Below are 16,558 nucleotides of genomic sequence, written 5' to 3' on the forward strand. Positions count from 1 at the left end.
AGAGGCTCAGTGACACAACGTCAACAGCGTTAACTATCGCCCTGCCCATCAGAGCAGCGAGAGGACCACGTTAGGAAGACCAAGGGGTCAGATGGGTCTGAGAGAACTGGGCCCTGAACCATGCAGGGCTCCACCGACTGCTCCCGCTTTGAACTGAAGCAGTAACTGCTCTAGGCGGCCAGTCTGGGCCGGTCTCCTCCCCCCTCCCCCCAATGACAGTCAGGCCTTGCCTAGACTAGGGGCTATCGCAATGGGTTAGCTAGCACGACTAGAAGTCTGTTGTTACACAGCCATTGCCTTTAACACAAGCTAACATCACCCCTTTGACTCCCACGCTGGACAAGGCCTGGGAAGCTGGTGCCCAGACCCCAGGCAGAATGCTGCAGGGGCGACAGTGTTTGGCAATCTCTGTGCTTTACGAGATGGACACACTCAGGATTGGAGGGAGTCAGGGCCTGCTGGTTTTCTTTAGTGGGATGACTTTGGTCTAAGCCAGATGATTAATGGCTTAAATCTCCTCTGCATACCTCCCCCCTTCCCCTCCCCGGTCATCTCGCAGTAGCACCCTGACCGTGACTGGTGCCAGGGTTTGGTCGGCGCTCGCTGGAGTGCGCTTGCCGAGCGGTGACTCACGTGGGAGTTGAGGAGCGGCTGATATGAGCTTAGCAAGGCTGGCTGGGATGAGTCAAAGCAGGGGAGGGCGTGGGGAGCATGCAAAGGAGGCCACTGCAAGATGGGCTCTGGGGCTCAGAGGCACCGGGCGGTCTGGCACTTGCTGTCCATAGCAGGACGGCTGACTGGGAAGGGAAGAGGAGGGACGGGGCCTGCATCTCCTTCGCAATATCCCAAGCGGCTCTGGGTGGGGCCTGCTGAATTTGACACAGACAGGTGCTCTCCACCTGTGCAGCTTTTCCCCATGCTCCTTTGGATTGACCTTGACCCTCACCCCCGGAAACAGCATCATCTCCAGCAGGAGAGTCCCGGGCATTTCTGGACAGAGGATTACCCTGGGGCACCGTGCCAGCAGTTGGCTCAGAAAGCCAAAGGTTCCTGTGAAACACGCAGACCGAAGGATGAACAAACCGACTGCGATAGCCAAGAACAAACATCCCTCATCCCCCCACTCGTCTGTTGTGCAAGTACCGCCCGAGCGGGAAACGCAGACGATATAGCTGCTGCGTGATCTTGAATTTCACAACGTGCTGAGAAACAGCAAGTGCAGAACGGCCTGAGCCTGCCGGGAAGATGAGCGATTGCCCAGGATTCCCGCCCTTGGAATCCGGGGGAGACCAAATAAACGCCACACACATTCCATCGCTGGCCAGAGCTTTATTACGGGATGCAGAATTCAGCAAGAAACCGGTCGGTGGCCCCCTGGTTCTCCCACGTCCAGAATGGCCCAAAGCACCAGGGACAGCAGCAACCCCTCCAAGAGGCTGGCTCGGGTGGCGGGGGAGGGGCAGTCAGCAGCATTAAAAAAAAAAAAAAAAAAGGGCTAAAAACTATTTTAGAAACAGCGTTAATGTTCCTGCAGCTTCAACGATCTCAGCCAGGAAAGCCCCGAGCTCCCCCCGCCGCCCAGGTTAAAATCCAAACCGGAAGTAAAACTGAATTAATTTAAAAAGTTCCCTCCCCCACCCCCGCGGAGCTAGGGGAGGGCAGAGTAAGGCCTGGCGGGATCAGAGGAGTCTGGCGGCATGGCGGGGCGGCAGGCGACGGAGCCCGCGGCGCTCACTTCTCCCGGCCCGGTCTCTTGAGCACCGCGCTGTACTTCAGGGGGCCGCTGTCGGACGTCAGGACGACCTCCACCAAGGTGAAGATGGTGATCACCTTTGGCCAGGGAGAAAAGACAAAGGGGACCCCAGGTTAGCTGGCTTCCAACGAGTTAGTCTAGGGCTGTGCTGTTCCAGGGGCCGTGCAAACTGCCCGTATTTACCCAACCAAGGGCCCGCACTGACAACCCGCTGGGAGTCTGAGGGGCTGGAGAAGGTCTGAGAAAGCTCAGCTTTAATGGGGAGGTGTGGCCTGGGGAGGCTCCAGGTCCCTCAGCATGGCAGGCTGGAGAAGGACCGGGAGGAGTTGCTGATTTGGTGCCTGTGCAACCAGAAGCTGCTGCTAATTAGCAGCTCCCTGCTCACTGCTGTGATCTGGATTACAGGCACCAAGTCAGCCAGCTCACTGACACGTACCCCACAAGCTGAGTCCCCCACCGAACACAGAGCGATGAGAACTCAGCTAGACTGGAAACACACTGAAACATGACGGGGCCTTCCCAGCCCAGGGGCCTGACCCAGGTGGCTTTGTTCATCCCCACACCGTGGTGTAATCTGGCTTCAATCTCGGACTAGCAGGTGGCACAGTCAGAACCTGCTGCCCCTTCGTGCTCTGCCCCAGAGCCTTAGCCAGCAGGACAGTCGGCATGCCCGGTGCGTAGGTATCAGACGGATCTAACACAGCCACATTCCCTCAGTAAGAAAATGCCGGCTTGTACATTCAGCATATCAGAGCAGACTTCAGAATGGAACTGACTGTACTAGTTACAGAAGGAAATATAGACCCTGGACAATCAATCCCAGAGCAACCTGCCTTCCTCTTTTAGCCAATCCTTTTTATGCAGCTTGGGTGTGACCAGAATCAAAATTAAACTCTCTTGTTTAACGAGATTTAACTTTTGAAACATCTCGTTAGTGGAAGGTTCGCTGTCAGCAGGGCCCAGCCGACTGACAGCCCGAAGGACCCCACGGATGGGTAGAGTTGTTCAAGTGTCTGGTGCGCCTCCCTGGGTGTCTGTCAGCGTTGTAGTTCTATTGACTTCAGTTATTTCAATGGAGCCGAGACGCCTGACAGCAGCCGCCGATCTGGTCCCAGCCCCACAAGCAGGCCCAGGCTCACTGCTGGGAAGAGCTCCAGCGATGGCATTGGGACTGTGGTGGTGATCACTGGAGCCATCACACACTTTTCCTGGTCACTGTTCTACTGTATACAGTAACTTGTTCACGCCCCAGCAAATCGCCAAACGGCAACAGTTCCAGCGGCAAAGGCCCTGGCTAGGCGGGGGGGATCGACTGGAGAGTTAGGGTACGGCTACATGGGGAAAAAAGGTGTGTTCTTAACTCAGGTTCGCCACTCAGGTTCCTGTATCCTGTACTCCTATGCTGGCCAGCAAACACTGGAGCTGCCATTTCCCTCCTTTCATTGAGCTGAAGCAGTAAAACCAGCCGGACAGCCAGGGCAGGGGCGCAGGCTGGCTGCCCCCCGGCTGTACCAGGAGGCTGGCATAGGGCAATTCACCCCTTAGTTTTGCTGCCGTTACCGAAGTTACGCAGTGGAGGGGGAGGGTGCCGCTGGAACCCCCTAGGAGTCTGGCTCCCCGTCAGCACCAGAGACGGGGCTGAGCCCAGCAGCCGCCCAGCATCTGCACGTTTAACCTATTTTGCAAACAGCCTTTACAGATGTTCTCCCTCCCCGGCTGGGCTCAGCCAAACCAAGAGGCCGCCGCCAAGCCTTGCAAAGGCGCGCAAGGCCCCTCCCGCCGTGCAGAGCCTGGCTGAGGGGGTGGTGCTGCCTGGCCCCGCAGGCGAATGCCGGGGCGTGACGGGGAGAAGAGTCTGTGCTCCAGGAGGGTGCATGTCAGGGTGACATTGCTTCTTGCTGCTTCAGCAAAGCTCTGGGAAGGCCGCAGCGGTTCCAGGGGTTAGAGATTTATTGACAAAGGGATCTCTTGACTTGGAAGGAGCAATCCCAGCGGGGGTGTTTGCTTAGGAGGCGGGGGAGATTCGTGGAGGAGTTTCCTCCATGGCTGAGTGTTTACTTTCCAAAAATGATTAGCCCCGGGGCTGGGCTCTGCTCACGCTGGGCAGTCATTTTTCATGCTGCTCCCGGCAAGTGTGTAAGTGATCCCAGCTCCTGTATGACAGGATGAACTGGGGCCACGCGGGGCGGGTTCCAGGGCCCTTCCCCAGCCAAGTCAGCTTTAAAGGGAGCGCGCGGCCGTGGGAGAGCCTGCAGCAGCTTACTCTCCCGGCGTGCCTACGTCGCAGGATCCAGGGTAACCCTGGAGCGTAGCCAGAGCCTACACCGACGGAAGGGGGGTAGGACCACCACCTCCCCAAGATGGTAGCTACATTGACAGAAGCATTGGTCTGTCAACAGGGCTGAGTCTCCGGAGGAGTGTGGGGGGGCTAGGTCTGCAGAGCTCTGGTGCTGGAGGGGGGGCGGGGGTGTGTGGATTTTTCACACCCCTGACTGGCGGAGGATTTTAAGTGCAGACCAAGCCTCAGCCAGGGGATTGGGATTCATCCCTGGGAATTTCAAGGCAATCAACTAGACCATTATTTTAAAGTGTTGCCAACTTTTGTTTGGCATCAAGGTAAGTACTTAATCAAGCCAGACAAATGCAATCAATCCCCTTGATTGAGTTACTGCCTTAATAGCTGATGGGGACACAGGAGACCGATTTCTCAACTCTATTAAAGCATTAACACCATGTCTGGGGAAATCGGACTTGAAACATTGGTTCTAATTGGATCTGAGCGCTGCCTGCCACATGGGCTGAAAGCTGCCTGAAAAGTCCCGCAGAAGGGGAATGATAAAGGCCAGAGCAATGAGGTGGGGAAGGTATCTAGCCAGAGGCACAGGCAGACCCAATCTTGCTTAACATCTTAATTAACGATCTAGACGAGCAGTAAACAGCACGTTAATTACATTCATAGAGGCCACAGAAGCGGGAGACATGGCACACAGCAGGGAGGGCAGAGGATCCAAAGGGCTGCTGGCCAGGGTGTGTGTGTGGGGGGGAGGGGCTGGAACAATTTGTGTAGTGGGGGTGCTGAGAGCCATTGACCCAACCCTGCATGCAAGGGAAACCCCCTCAAGCCAGGGGGAGCAGCAGTCCCCCCCCAGCACCCCGGATTCCAGCACCTCTGGAGGCAGAGAGGCTAGAAAGCCAGGCAGTAATGGGAATGAACCAGAGAAGAGGGTGGCCACTTGGGGAAACAGAAGCCAGAACGCCGGGATGTAACGGGAGGATGCAGCCTGAGGGAGGCCAGGAGCCTGCAGAAACACTGTCTACTGCATGGATTAGAGCGGTGGGCTGGGGCCGAGACTGGCAGGGACTACGAGAACCCCGCGCCCAGCCAGGGCCGGATTTACACTTATGCGCCCCGAGGCGCAGCATCTCCAGTCCCTCCCGCCCCCAGCTGACTTTCGTGTGGCACGTTTTAGAGAGGTAAGGCGTCCCCAGCCATATGCCTACTGCGCCTCACTGGAAATCTGGCCTGAGCCCCGTGGAGAGCCTGGTGGGTGGGGAGGCAGACAAGGTCTAGGCAGTGCTGATGCACTGAGCCATTGGTGTGGGCGTTACCTGAGGGGCAGCTTCCTGCTCTGGGGTCTCCGGCTCCCACAGAAGAGTTAGTTCAGGCTTCTTCCCCACCTTCTCAAAGCGGACTCCGGTCAGCGGCAGAGCCTGCAGAACAGACCGCACGTTGGGGAAAGCACTGACTTCCAGGAGCGGCGCTGGAACCCAAGGAATTCTGTCCCCCACCCCTGGTTTCTGGCCCCTCCTCGGACGGGTAAGGAATCTGGCTGCTCCCACAATCCTGCGACTAGCTCAGCTGGCTTCACTGGACCCTGCTTAGCAAGACACTGTTACCTTCTCCCCCCAGCGTGTAAAGGACTGCCAAGTTCTTTTTGTCCAGTACCCTGTGTAAAGCGCCCCCAGCTCTGTAACCTCCCACGAGATGCCGGTGGAAATGAAGTACGGCTGGAATCCACCCACACACAGGCTGTATATCACTCTGTACATTCCATGTCAAGATGCCATTGTCAGCAACAGAGCTGTCACTAACTGCAGGTGCTAGACTACAGCAAACCGCTTCCAAATGGGCCCAGATTTATGATGTGATCAAATGCAGTTAAAACTAACTGCTTCCCCATTTCAGCCCCAACCTGACCTCCGGACCACAAGCCCTGGTTTCATTTCACTTTTCCTAGTGAATCGTTACCCACTTCTGGCACGCACAACCGTGAAGCAGAGGAGTGGAAAACATGAAATCACTTCTTTTAACAAAAGCGAACACGCTACGGAACCTTCTGGCTTCCTTCGCTTCTGCTCTTGTCCTGCCTGGGGGCTCTGGGGGTCTAAGGGGAACCCCCAGACAGAGCTGCAGGAGACTAGGCGCGTGAGGTGAGCCTCCCATCAAGGTCTTGTTTGGAGGCACTAGAGTACACCGCAAGTTACAGTCCATTTCGCACTATTTTGTTACAAGACTGTTACGGTTGAAATGGCGCTAAACCTATTAGAGCGAACACCCAGCCAAACACTGGCCTCTGCCCAGCAACTCCCACTGCCCCCCCCATCCTTACCTCTGCCCTAGCGTGGCGGGCTCATCCGCATGGTGTTCGTTATTAATGTGACCATGCAGAAGTAGCTCTGCACCATCCCACTGGGTAGGGCCGTCCTCTGCAGCCTGACCTACACTGCTCTTTAGGGTCTGTCTTCACTGCGCAGTTAACCCAGGTGCTTACCTGCCCCTCACACAAACCCCTCTGACCCAGGTTTGGAGGTGCATTAAGCCCAGGCAAACTGACCCATCTGGGGGGTCCGGTTAGAAACTAGGCTTCGATTTAACCTGGGCTGGAATGACCCATTTTGCAGGGAGGATCCAGGCAGACTCACTTGAGTGGCGATAGTCCTCCAGTGCCTTCCCACAATTCCCCCTGAAGGACAGAGCCGTTCTCCAGCAACTGACACACCTGACTGGGAAGAATCCTAGAGCGTCGCAGCACAAAGAACCAGGGGCTGTGACCCTGGACGCACAGAGGCGAGTGCAGAAAGAGTGAGGAGGCAGCATCTATGGGGACGCACACCCCCTGGCAAGACTAACCCGCCTCACTTGGGCTCCCTGTGCAGTGAAGACACCCTCCCCTCCCCTCCCTTGTGGTCTTCCCCAGTTGCACTTGGCCCCAGGGCAGCTCTGGTGGGGGCAGTGCCGGTGTCGAATTGCCAGTGGGTACTTGGCACCACCCGGCTAGAGGACACAGAAGGGCCTCGACCAGCACTCCAGCCGTTACTACCCAGCAGAGCAGCCCGGGTGCGAGGTAGGGAGGATTAACGGAAGGGCCAGCTGAAGGGGGACCCGGTGCTCAAGGGCACGTACGTTACAGTAGATGCGTTTCTGAACTCCGAATCTCAGCACCAGGACGTCGAAGGCCTTGTTCAGGACGCCCATCACCATTGCCTCTGACTCCAGTGGGCCGCACTCCTGCCAACACAAAGCTCGGTCACGAGCGAGATACTCCCAAGGAGGGCTCCCGCCCAGAGACCATCCCAGTGTCCCACAACTCTCTGCCCACCTGGGCAGCGCCCATGCAGTTTGTAAATTGCTCCTCTGCTGGGATGTAACGCTCCCTCTCCCCAGTCGCTATGGAGCACAGCGGATCCTCTCCCCAGTCCCGACCGGGGTGCCAGCCAGCCCCACGGGGTACCAGTTGCCGGGACACCCCATGGACTGTAGCACTCCTAAGAGCTAGCTGGGAGGGACTGTCGAGCCCTCCAGTGCTGTGGGAAGCACGGTGACCTACATAGACCCTGCTTGGACTCTGAACAGCCGCCCCAGGGAAGAGGCCATGGGGCCCATGGCCCTGTTAGGACACGACAGGGAGAAACATCAGCAGCACTGAAGCCAGAAGCAGCACTTGCTCCTTGTGGGGCACAAGAGGGAGGAGAGCCAGTGGCTGATCAGGCCAGGGGCCATCTCCAGAGCAAGCCCTGCCCCATAGGACAGGGTCACCTCATTGGGGGGCGGAGGGGAGATTTCAGTGCCAGGGTGTTCTTGAGAGACCACCCCCCAAAGGGAACCAAGGCATCATCTTGATGCCAGAGGGCCGAAAGGAGAGCTCCAGGCCCCGCTCCCAGCGCCAGCTCGTTCAGCGTCACGGTGGCTGTGCTCTCACCCTGACGAAGATGGCGAAGAACAGGTCAGCGCTGAGCTCCTGCACCCTCTTGGAAGCCATTTTCCGGTCATTGCAGTGATCCGCTTGCTTCTGGATGGCCTCCTTTCTCATCTGGACCGGGCGCCCCGAGCCTGGGAGGGAAACAAGCCACAACGACTGGTGGTAAGGGGCCTGGTGGGGACAACACCCACCCTAGGGCACCAGGAGTCTGGCGTTCCCCAGAGGTGTGCCCCAGGATCTCTGAGCAACTCCCAACTGGAATCCCCACTGGACAGGCAGAGCCTGCTAAGGTAGCTACACTCCCCCTGCCCCGCTTCACGGGAGGGCAGATCCCCAGAGCCTGCTGAACAGCAAGAGAGTGGGGGCCTGGTCCGAGGCTGGAGAATTATAGACACGGCTGCAGTGAGCAGAGGGGCCAGGGACCTGTCCATGCCCATACAGGGTTTGTCCAAATCCACAGCAGAACCCAGGAGTCCTGACACCTCCTCCCTCGTATCTTCCCTTCCCAGCCGTGAGGCTCCTGGCAGCAGCCTCTCAGCCTGTGACTCCACTAGCCATGATCGGGCGGCCGAGGGCAGCCCCCTTCAGGCACCTACCCAGGGAGGCGGAGAGGAGCCGGTGCACGAGGATGTCAGCAAAGCGGCGGATGGGCGAGGTGAAGTGGGTGTAGAGCGGCACATTCAGGGCGTAGTGGCGGAAGAGGGTCTCGTCTTCCAGGACGCCAGCGCAGAAGTAAAGAGCCATCTGGGAAGGGAAAAACGCCCGGCCGGTGAGACTCAAGGCGAGGGTGGGGACCCTGTGCGTGCTCTACTCAGGCAGGGAAAGCCCCATGCTCTGGACCCCAGTGCCAGGGCTGGAAGAGGCCTCAGAAGCGTTTCACACAACAGCCCAGGGAGCCCCGGAGACGGTTTAGCCAGGGGAGCCAGAGGTGCTCCCCAAGGGGAGTGTCACAGGCCTGGCTCTGCAGAGTCCTTAAAACCTCATCAGACTATTTCCACCACTGCATGTTTTCTTTCTCGCCGTCCCAAGCCCTCCTCGCCCTGCCCCCGGGGGCCAGACATCCGCAGACCTGTACGGCAGGGAAATATCTGGCCTGGCCCCTGGGATATGGACTCGGGGGGGGGGCAGAGCTCTCTGCTCTCTAACTTGGAGGGGTCTCAGTGAGCCCTTCTCGCTTCACACAGCCACGTGGGACGGGCCACATCCTTGGCTGGTGGCTCCATGGACGGCAATGGAGCCGAACTGATCTACACCCTGGGCGGAGCCAGCCCTGTACTTTCTCTGTGTAGCAGTTTGCCTCGCGTTTTGCTCAGCCGGACACAGCAACAGGTCTCAGGGCCAGGCCCCCCATTTCTCCCCCGGGCGGTGAGTGGAGCATTCCCACCCCCCCGCGTGGCAGGGCACTAGCAGGGCCGTGCCTGCATGCTCCCCGCTCACCCAGGCTAGTCCCTGCAGTGCTAGCAAGGTGACCTAGCGCGCCCTCTCGTGGAAAAAGGAGGGAATGACATGGTTTGAGCAATCAGGAAGAGTTACCCCTGGCCTGGTAGGTGGATTGGCGAGGAAACCCTAATCCAACTCCTGGAGAGGGGTGTGTGTGTGTGTGTGGGGGGGTGTGTGTCAGGGCAGCAGATCAGTCTGTCAGCTGGGCGACGGGGGGCTCCCACCAGCACAGAGCTCAAGCATCTGATGCTCCTTCGCCATGATCGGCAGCGCAGGTCACATCCTCTGCCCCCTGCCCAGCTACACACAGCTCTTCTCATCTGAGCCAGGGAAGGGAGTTCATCTCTTCCACTCCCTCTCCGTGACCGACCAAGGATCTTGTCTCTACTAGGAGGCTGAGAGCCTGTCTCACAGCAACAGGGCAGCTGCACTGGCGCTCAGTGTAGACAGAGCGCTGTGACATCGCAGTCCCGTGCCTCCGCCCAGCCCTGTTTAATGCTCGCGGGTTAGCGCAGGTGCTCCGATATAGGTACCGGTTTTTCTAGTGCACATGACCCCCAAGACGCTGTGCAGGTGGTTTGCTCAGGCCGGCAGTACGTGTGAACAGCAGGGCCGCACTCCCTACTCTGCCCAGCATAAGTGTGTGACTGGTGGATCACAGACACCAGGAACACAGAGAAAGCACAGGGCACTCGGCACGGCAAAATGGGCACAGGGAATGGCAGACTGGAGGGAGTCCCCTGTCCCAGGGGCAGCCAGCTCCACCCCATTCCTTCTACCCCACAGGAAAGGGGAGCTCCCACTGCAACAGGTCTCCTGGGAGGAGTTTGCTTCAAATGGCCTGAACTAAGAAGGCTTGACCTCTGCATCATACCGAGTGTTAGCAGGGTTACAACTGACTCCCACCAGCCAGAAGGCTGCGTGTGGCTCTCTCCCCACGCCCCGAATTCCCAGCCAGGCAGGAGTGCTCCCTTAAGGATGGCCCTCGGGAGAGTGGGAACAGACTGTCCGACAAGGAGAGCACTGGCGGCAGGGTGAAGCAGCTGGGGATGTGTGGGAAGTGGGGCCGACGTGATGGATTTAACAGACGAGCCGACGCATTCCAGGCCCATGAAGGAGGCTCTCCCGACAGAGGATTTCCGCTATGGCCATAGTTCCAGAGGCTCCAGCGAGATCCGGTGGGGGTCCTGCCCAAGACTTGGCCCCGGGGGCGAAATCCATCCCCGGGCAGCATGCGGGGCTCCCCATCGACTCGCACGGCTGCCTGTTCACCGCTCGGGCAGCATAAGCCAAACTTCCCCCCTTCCTCTGGGAAATGGGAAACAGACCGTTCCCCTCCCCAGCCCCATCCATCATGGGGATTAATGGAGCTCCTTGATACTGCTTGCTGGGAACAGCCGCCGCTTGGCTCGTGCGTTATTATATCTGCACAGTCTAAACAACAGATCGGGAATAAATCAAAGGGAGCTCGAAGAGCCCTTTTCCTGGAAGAAGCCACGCAGCCAGACTGACAGCCCAGGGACTGCTTCACTCAGGATCTCGCTGTTTGCCGTCCCGCCTCAGCCTGCTCTCTGGCAGGTTCGGCTACAACCCTTCAGCGCTGCTCCTCTGCGGGTGCTTTTAAAGAGACAGGGCTGAGGGTTTAAGCATCCGCGAGGCTGCTCCAGTGTCCCATTCGGCACTAAACTGAAGCCGGAACGTCACCCTGCACTGCACTTCCCAGCCTGGCTCCCTTTACGAGCCACCGAAAGCGTATGAAAGTCCTTTCCAAGTAACCTGCCGACAGGGCAGCCCAGAGACACAGGCACGCGCCTGGCTGCGGGGCCGGATGTCGGGAGACAGGTGCCGGTGGAGGAGAGCAGACAGGTGCACAGCCCCGCCACAGGGCGTGGCTCTGAATGTAGCATTGCTCAGAGGCACTGGACCAGCCGCGCCAGGCCCTGCGGAGCTGGGCCAGCACAGGGCAGGGCAGGTCGAGCTCCCCGCCACTGCTCTTCAATGGGGATTCGGAGGGTGAGAGGGGAGGTCAGCCGCTGTGGCACATTGCCATTGGCCTCTGCTTGTGCCATTTAGGGGGCTTGTGTGGGCACGCTGCCAGCACACAGGCCCCCAGGCAGCCATCAGATGGGAACAGCTCTCAGCCTCCATCTGCGGTGAAAGGCTCCGAGCCTGAAGAATGACAAGACGCCCACCAGCGCCAGGTGCAATCCTCTTAGACCCCCTGGTTCACAGATGGCTCAGTAGCACCGCATGACTTGCCACTGCCTTTTACCCCTCCCTCTGCATGACTTGGGCACAATGCCAGAGAGAATCCTATGTCCTGGACACTCTGTGCTCACAAGGCTTCTCCGACAGCGTGTCTCTGTCCACAGCTAACCTCCAGCACTCGGTAGATAAATACACGTTCAAACCTGCACCCGAGACAGCAGTAGGGCACTAGCGTTCATGCAGAATACACATGCACACCCTAGGTTTTGATGGGGCCTGTTCCACTCTTGCCAAGGAAAAGGAACCCAGAACCCAGGTGTTGGCAGGGAAATGCAGAGAAGCTGGATTTTGTGAACCAACTTGGCCTGGAGGAGCCAGGTTTTGGTTCTGCAAAATCAAAGCAGGACCGGTTCTGATACAGGGTCCATTCACTCAAATCACCCCTGTTCAGGCAACTTGGCTAAGAGGCTCGGGGCCACCCCAAGGTCTGCAAGGCGCTGTACAAAGAAGTAAGACATCCGGCTCCTGCCTTGGAGAGCTTACAATCGAATCAGCTAAACCACAGCTGACGGGAGGGAACAGGTGCAACGCCCAAGCCAAGCGACCGAGGTGGGGCTTGGAAGGTGGCTCGTGGGCATGACGGTTAATGCAGGGCTCTCCCCTTCAGCTGCCAGCCCCAAGAAGCCTGATTCCTGACCTTTCTGGGGGCCAATGTATTTGTACGTGGGATGTCGACGCAGGCGGCGTTACTGCTCCGAGAGCTTACACAGTTTAAAACAACAGCTTTCCTGTTCACCTCTGAGACGGGGACAAACTTGCTGCGATACCTGCTGCTTCGTTTCATGAGAAGCGGCTACGACGTGAACTGCTGGGATACGCGGCTAAATCAACACACGGCCAGCGCTGGTCCTGCTTTTCCCAGCAGCCTCTTCACCGGGAACGTCGCTCGGTTGTGCAGCTGCTGCTATTACATGTTCCAGCTTTTATTTTTACATCTGCAAAACAGCCCGAAGGGCTGGAAAAACAACCCAGAGACCGAGCCGCGCAGAGAAGCCCCTTAGATCAGGGGGTTGTGGCAGGGTTACGGCGGAATGGCGATTGAATGAACCCATTTAAAAATAAGAGCGAGAGATTTAAAAACAACGGGAGTCGCCTGCTCCGATTACAAAGCTGAAATCCTGCCCTGGGATTCATGGTTCAGGCAGCTGCCTCCTCCGGCTCCCCAGGCCATCAGCTCCGCCAGCTCTTGCTGCGTTGCAATGCACTGATCCGGGCAAGTAAACAGAGTAGGTTAAAAAAAGCAGCATGTTCCTCGCCTTATTATGAGACCCAATAGCTGGGATAGGAGCTCCCACCGCTGCCAATTTCCACAACCCAGGACTACGTTATTCCTGATGTACTCCACGAAACGCAGTCGCCTTGACTCAATTAGCCCAGATCCCCAGTGGTTCACGCGCTGCAGGCCACGTGGGAGAGGCCTTCTAGTCCCAGTGCTCAACCTCCGGGGAAGAAAAGCGCCCCGGCAGCGATTCCGGACGGGATTTTAGGGAGCCCTCTGCATGGAGCTGAGCTACTGGGACGTGGGGAGAAAGATCCCTACAGCTCCACGTGGAGCGTGGGCAAAGCACATCCAGGCGCTCCTGTAATTCTGAAACACGACGGGTGTGTCACAGGCCTGAGGCCGGATCACCGGGCGCCCATCCGCTCTCACGAGCCGGGCTGCTGGCTCGGTTATGGTCTTCGAGGAGAAAAGCCCCACTTCAAGGACGCCCCAGGGAGCCGGAAGAAGTGGTTCAGCGGGGGCGTTCTTTCCCCTCGCCCCAGTATCTTTCAGATCAGAGGCCTAACATTGCTCCCCAGAGCATTGGTCACAGGAGGGATGTGTTAGCCCCACTGCCACGGCCAATTCCAGTTTGGGGATTTACCATTCTGCCTCCTGAATGCGGTTGGCTTTGTGACCCTGCTCAACCTCCTGCCCTAGATGGTTGCACAGAGTTGACGTTTTAAAGAGTTGCTGCATCCCTGAGGTGGCTGCATTTCCTTGGGGGCTGAAGTGACCCTAGTATCCTTTGTAGACGAGTGGGCAAAACGGTTAGATGATTATTCTGAGGCCACTTCTCCGGAGCTCCTGTGAGGACATGTGAATGAACGCGGGCAGCGCCGAACGCCTGTCGTCACCGGCACGCCGGGTGTTACCGGCAGGACACACAGCGGATGTTTTCTCATTAACAGATTCAAATGACAAGCGCTCTCAACTCTCCGCTGTGCTCGGTTCCCGAGAAGAACTGCAAGGAGCATGCGAATAAATGAGCCATCGCCGACCAAGGGCTCTCTGTTCTTATGGACAGATTGAATCCCCGAGTGACTGAGCCCCTGAAAAATGAGGTGTCACTGCTCCGTCATCTGTTACAAGCTGTCTGGCACACCAGCCCCCAGGAGCTCCCACTGACATACATTATGAGCTTCTTCCCACCTCCCTCCCCTTCAAATTGAAAGGCATTCGTCCTGACCCAGGGGTACAGAGCGTGCCTCAAAGACGCGAGCCTGGCAGGATCGTGGATTAATTAGCTGCCAGCGGTTTTGGCCGACTCACCTGCTGCCTGATCCCGGACACACAAGCCTCAGCGCTGAGAACGGATCTGTACACAGCGAAGCCGGACGTTCAGTATCGCCCAGCACCAGTGTGGTCACGTAGAGGAGTCCTGGCACTGCCACTAATCACAGCGGCGGCCCGTGTCCCAGTGCTGAAGCAGGGGCCGATCCAGAGCCTTGCCCCATGCGTGGTTTCAGGCAGAGGTTGGGGGCACAGACTTCCTGTCCACTGCCCCATGTTTCCCTACTCACGGTGCACACAGCGCCGCATGGAGAGACTGCGGGAGTTTGAGAGATGGGAACGGTGGATGGGCTAGGAGACCTGCATGCCTTTTCGGGGCCATATTCTCCACTCTGCTCTGGCTGGAGGTGCCGACAGAGGAGCTCTGCGCCGCTTATTCTCCACTCGTGAAAAACCACTTAGGGACCAGTGGGGTAAGTTACCGCAACACCTCAGCTGCTCTAACTTGCACCCAGGCCAGGTGTGGGGAGGTGTGTGATGAGCAACTGGAGGTCCCTGCCTTGCAATGGGCAGAGCGTGGCTGCAGAGGGGACCCCTTCCCTCCATCTCTGACTACTTCTGGGATAATCACAGAGCTTCTTGCTGGTGGGAAAAGGGCCTTTTGGGGCTCACACGTCAGGTTGTGATTGGAAAGACAATGTCACAGGCTGCAAGCACAGCAGGCGTGCCCCTAAAATTCACCCCCACCCCTGGGCCCCATGCGCCCACAAGAACCCATCTCCGTGCTTGCAAACAGGCAGCCTGGGAAGTGTTTGTGTCAATCCCAGATGGCACTCGCCTGGCACCCCTCGGAAAGCAGGGTCTGTGGTATTTGCACTGGGATGCCCTGAATCCCAGGCAGCCCCAGCCACTTGGAGGCAGAAACTGGAAGTGTCCCTTTCTCAAGGAGAATCGAGGTACAGACATGCTCCCCTGAACATAGACATGGCTTGTCCAGATGTCTGACAGCCCAGACAACAGCTCTGTCTCTAAGGAAAGCAGAGACTTATTCATGGCCTGTGACCCTTACAAAGCTAGTTTCTCTATTCATTTGTCATGTTCCTCACCTTCCACATTCTCTGAGATTATGGCATTTCATACAAAGTCAAACAGCGCGTATGGAATGCCTCTAACTTCTCCAACTCTGCCTGTAAGCGGTCCGGGTTTCTGACCTGTAGAGCAATACAGGTGGTACACAGGCCCGATAGATCCTGGACTTAGTCTCGGTATAGAGACGTTTTTGCATCCATAGCAAGACATGGACTTCATGCAGGAGACAGGGAGACCTAGTGGTCGAAGGACAGCCCGTTTACTGCAACCATTTGGACTTGGCTTGCAGTTTAGGGAGTTGAACTCATCCGTGCTCGACCCCACCTGCACTGGGGGGGCTCTGGTGGCCCCGCTCCAAATTCTAGACCTTGGTCTTCTGCTATGAGATGCTCAACCCCATGGTGCGGGCTGTGTCTTGGGAAGCTTGAGGGGCAGGGCTGGAACTCTTTTGCTTCTCCACAAGGCAGACGCTGTCGGCACAGTTTTGGTCAGTGAACGCTTCTTGTCCAACCTTGATTCCAATGTGTGGAGCAGCAAGTCTAAGATCCGGCTGGTAGCTTGGCAGCATAGCGCCAGGGTGAGAATGCATCCCCTGCTGCACACCTGAGGTTGTGTAGAAACGCGGCAAAAGCCGTGAACCAATGCGCACTCTCACACCGGTATAAAGATCGGGCACCAGATTTGGTAGAACATCCGGGGCGCCAACTCCTTTCAGTGCGAGCCAAAGGGCTGATCTGTCAGCAGAATCAAAAGCCACTTCGATGGTTGCTATACGCCACATGAAGCAAGCAATTAAATTCTCAGTGCCGCTCAGCTGGAAGCTGTAGCGTAAGGGAAGCATTCATTATCAACCATCCAGCAGTGAAACCTGATTGCTGTGGACACCAAGTCTGTTCAGGAGCATTCGCTGCATCCTAGCAAAGAGCCGAGAGCGAAGACCTTTCTAGGGACTGATAGCAATGAGATCGACCTGTAGTTGCTGCACTCGGTGCGAGATCCTTTGCCCTGTACAAAGACACTACGAAGCCGTCTTCCCGTTCTGCTGACACTCTGATGCCCACACTTTTAAAGAGCAGTCGACGGAGGCCAAAGGCCTTTGAGCAGCTCAGGTGGAATACCATCGGCACGGCCATTCCGTAACCTTTGGATGGCCTTTCGTACTTCCTTGAGTGACAGAGGATCAGACACTCTTAGTTGAGAGCTCAGTAACCTGGGAGGACCTTCTTAAGTCAAGTCATGGAGCAACCAAGCTGGAAAACTCCAGCGTGCTCCTGGCCAACGTTGCTAATTGCAGATCAATCTGCTGAGACAGAA

At 57.4% G+C, this 16,558-nt stretch overlaps 1 protein-coding gene across 1 annotated transcript in view; it reads right to left on the reverse strand.

The window, feature by feature from the left end:
- Positions 1-1,314: 1,314 nt before the first annotated feature.
- The window catches only part of DIS3L2 (DIS3 like 3'-5' exoribonuclease 2), a 267,320-nt gene continuing 252,076 nt past the window's right edge, over positions 1,315-16,558 (reverse strand). Inside the window, exons 19-23 of the mRNA XM_034780543.1 lie at positions 8,550-8,697; positions 7,954-8,084; positions 7,158-7,262; positions 5,363-5,464; positions 1,315-1,830 (exon numbers count right to left, since the gene is read on the reverse strand). Coding sequence (XP_034636434.1) covers positions 1,732-1,830; positions 5,363-5,464; positions 7,158-7,262; positions 7,954-8,084; positions 8,550-8,697 — 585 coding nt within the window. The 3' untranslated portion in view covers positions 1,315-1,731. The remainder of the gene's footprint in view (positions 1,831-5,362; positions 5,465-7,157; positions 7,263-7,953; positions 8,085-8,549; positions 8,698-16,558) is intronic.

Source organism: Trachemys scripta, chromosome 9, assembly GCF_013100865.1.
Source record: "Trachemys scripta elegans isolate TJP31775 chromosome 9, CAS_Tse_1.0, whole genome shotgun sequence".
NCBI lineage: Eukaryota > Metazoa > Chordata > Testudines > Emydidae > Trachemys > Trachemys scripta.